Consider the following 3,427-nt stretch of genomic DNA (forward strand, 5'->3'; position numbering starts at 1 on the left):
GTATCGACCTAAAAGGAGAGTATGTTGAAAAATAAAACCGATTTTGGCCAAAAAAACGTCTCCGTGTTTCATTTTTCAGGGACTTATCAGACTGCCTAGTATCTGAATAAGCACCACCAGCTCGAGGTGCAGAAATAAATTTAATATACATTTGATATAATGAAGTTGAATACAGTATAGAAAAGTTCACATTATAGACAAAATCGAGTGCGAAACAGAAGACACATGATGAGAATGAGTTCGTTAAAGCCGAAGGAGCTTTAACAAAAGAGAATTCACAATTGACAAATTACAGTTGGCGATTTGTTAACCTTTAATTTTAAAAAACCTGCTCACAAATTTGGGGGAAATACAAAGACCGAGCGCGTAGCGCGAGGTAACTACATTATTGAGCGCAAGATAAATTTATTATCAAGCGTAGGAGAGTAGATATATTTAAGATAAACCTAGAAGTCGCGTTTTGTTTATTCAAATAACATATCGTTCCACAACACCGCAGATAAACACACACACTGAATTTTTAATTTGAGTTTATATCTAGGAGAACATCTAATATTCATGATTCTTATAAGGCTAACATTTTAGAATTTCCAGAAATTATTCTACTTTTTTTTTTAGAATTGAGAAGACTTCATCATTTGAAATGGATGGCACGGAAAAAAATGTATCGCTAAGCCTGCCACAAATATTTTATTCGGACAAAAAATTATTTGTACGCCTATTTTTTGGTATTAAGAATAATGGTTTTTTGTTTGATTGTAATGTAGAATAATAATAAAACAACTCATTAATTAACGAATTGTATTTCTTTCCTTTCGCGATTTTTGACACGTTTCATTTTAGCAAGCAATTATTCTTTTGATCGTTAAAAATACTAAATGTGCTAATTAATAATTTATGATTCAGCGTATGATAAACTAGCAGCTCAAATAAAACTAGATTCCACCTGTGATAAAAATCCATCAATTATTAATTTAGTCTCACATCCCCCTCGTAGTACCAAATATTATCATCGATTAGGGGTCATTCGAATTTAAACCTTTCCAGCTCAACATGAATATTGTGGAAATGAACTTGTCTTACTCTGGAATAACAATATTTATATTAATAATGGTAAATACTTTAGAAGTGTATGCAATATTGGCAATAAGTGATTATCCGCAATTAATTTTTGACGTTCACCGTTTATACGGTACATCGTCTGTAGTAATTGTCCACAGCGAAAGAGTAGAAAGTAAGTCTTCTATTTTTATTATAAAAATATATAAACGTAAAATCTTTCAAATATATTTTGAACATAAAATATGCGTTCAATTTATAGATGTTGTAGGTATTGCCCCAATGTTTGAGATAGTACAATGGTTTTCAAAAAGTGGCATTCCATCGCTCGTAACGGATATAAGGCAATTATCAAAAATACAATCTTATTTCAGAGGAAATATCAAACGTGATTTGCGCGTTGTTTTTTTAAGAACCCGTGAATGTATACAAGAATTTGAAAATGCAATTAAAAAAATAATTCTATCAGAGTCAGTATGGTTGATAATATTTAGACCATTCAAAGGTAAATTAATTCTACGTGAATATTGTATGACCCCTCTCGGTAATCCATTCAATGTGAAATTTGATACCGAAATGCTGATTAAATGTTACGATGAAGAAATCCTTCGAGAATGGTACTCAGTGCACGAAAATGTAACAAGCGTTTTTGATTTGGCGACATGGAATCCCATTGATCGACTTCATATACTGAATAAGCATTCCCTGTATCACAGAAGAACACAAATGGGTGGAATTTCATTGAGAATTGTTTCAGTGAATGTAATAATTTCGAAATTTTCCAAAATTGTACTGGTATTTCTTGGATGCATGTTTCTGATCATTTGTTTTCCAGGGATCACCATTAATATATGAAGAAAAGGATAGAGGATTGAGTGGATTCTTCGGCGATGTAATACAGGAGCTTTCATCGGCCATGAAATTTAAAATAAATCACATAGGGAAACAAAACGAATATGGAACTTGGAAAAATGATACTCAACATTGGACTGGAGTAATAGAACAACTTTACATGGATAAGGCAGATTTGGCAGCTGCTGACATGATTATGTCCTCTCGAAGACTCGACATTGTCGATTTTTCTGTACCATTAATGACAACACGCCTTGTACTTTTTTTTAAGGAACCAAGTACCACAGGAGTACAACAGTTGGGTTACTTTCTGGTAATTATTCATTCTTTTGTAAATTGCTTTTAAAATGAAACTTGAGAATAAAAATTTTATATTTCAGCCATTCAGTAGCGAAATTTGGGCCATGATAATGTTACTTATTTTAACGACACCATTTCTTTTGACATTAATAAAAATTAAAACAAAACAAACGAATAATTGTTTTAATCTTCTCTCCGAAAATTATTTAAATGTATGGGGAATTTATTGTCAGCAAGGTTTACCAGGTAATAATTTACCAATTTTAGCACGTGTTATACTCATTTACAGTAAAAAACTTCTTCCTGTCATGAATCAAGATTGAAAACTTCCTCCATGACACGAAAGCAATGTGTCATATTTAATTATTAAATTAAGGAACTTAGTAATCAGATCAATATTACAATTTTCAGAATTCCCAACTATAACATCTTTAAGATTGGCTTATTTTTCAATTTTTATTTCGGCATTAATATTATCATCTGTCTATTCGGCTGTCTTAATAAGCTACTTAACAGTCCCTCGGCCTATTCTTCCATTTACAACTCTGGAAGGTTTTGTAGATGATGGGACCTATGATTTAATAGTCCTAAAACATAGCACACATCAAGAGTTATTTGAGGTACTTACCTTTATTTTTTAAGTTCTTAAGTTTATCTTGAATAACATAGCAAGCTTAATTATTCATTTTCACGATTTAGCAAACGACGAACCCGCTATTACTAAACATGAAAAAGTTGATGAAAGAAGAAAGCAAACTTCCATTAAATGGAATGGATGCAGTGAATCAGGTACAAGCCGAAATCACATAATAAAGTATCTGCGATGCAAAAAATCTACTAAGTATTACATAAATTTGTGAAATCAAAGTTGGCTTAATAAATAAAAATTTAAACCATTTGAAACATTAAAAAACATTACGGAATATATAATCACTTGCCAATACCGAGCAATTTATAAAAATCATTCTTCTTACGGGTAGTTGCCAAAAAGTTGACCATTTTAGGCAATGAGGTTTTCGAAGAGATCCAAGTTTCCAAACCGCCTAATATATTTTTTTAATTAAAGTAACCCAAGAGAGTACGAAAATATAAAACTAAGATATCAGGAACTGTATTAGTTGAGTGGAAGCTTCTAATGTGTCCCCTAAGGGTTTACATTTTTCTTACACCTTCTCTATTCCTTTACACACCCTCCACACACTTACTTGGTGGTGGA

General features: G+C 31.8%; 2 protein-coding genes across 3 annotated transcripts in view; both read left to right on the forward strand.

Annotated features, from left to right (window-relative positions):
* The window catches only part of LOC117171443 (A disintegrin and metalloproteinase with thrombospondin motifs 9), a 263,326-nt gene that overhangs the window by 62,228 nt on the left and 197,671 nt on the right, over positions 1-3,427 (forward strand). The window lies entirely within an intron of this gene.
* The window catches only part of LOC117171006 (glutamate receptor ionotropic, kainate 3-like), a 39,373-nt gene continuing 37,566 nt past the window's right edge, over positions 1,621-3,427 (forward strand). Inside the window, exons 1-5 of the mRNA XM_033358051.1 lie at positions 1,621-1,821; positions 1,895-2,224; positions 2,292-2,457; positions 2,623-2,831; positions 2,911-3,000. Coding sequence (XP_033213942.1) covers positions 1,636-1,821; positions 1,895-2,224; positions 2,292-2,457; positions 2,623-2,831; positions 2,911-3,000 — 981 coding nt within the window. The 5' untranslated portion in view covers positions 1,621-1,635. The remainder of the gene's footprint in view (positions 1,822-1,894; positions 2,225-2,291; positions 2,458-2,622; positions 2,832-2,910; positions 3,001-3,427) is intronic.

The sequence above is a fragment of the Belonocnema kinseyi genome, chromosome 4 (assembly GCF_010883055.1).
Source record: "Belonocnema kinseyi isolate 2016_QV_RU_SX_M_011 chromosome 4, B_treatae_v1, whole genome shotgun sequence".
Taxonomy (NCBI): domain Eukaryota; kingdom Metazoa; phylum Arthropoda; class Insecta; order Hymenoptera; family Cynipidae; genus Belonocnema; species Belonocnema kinseyi.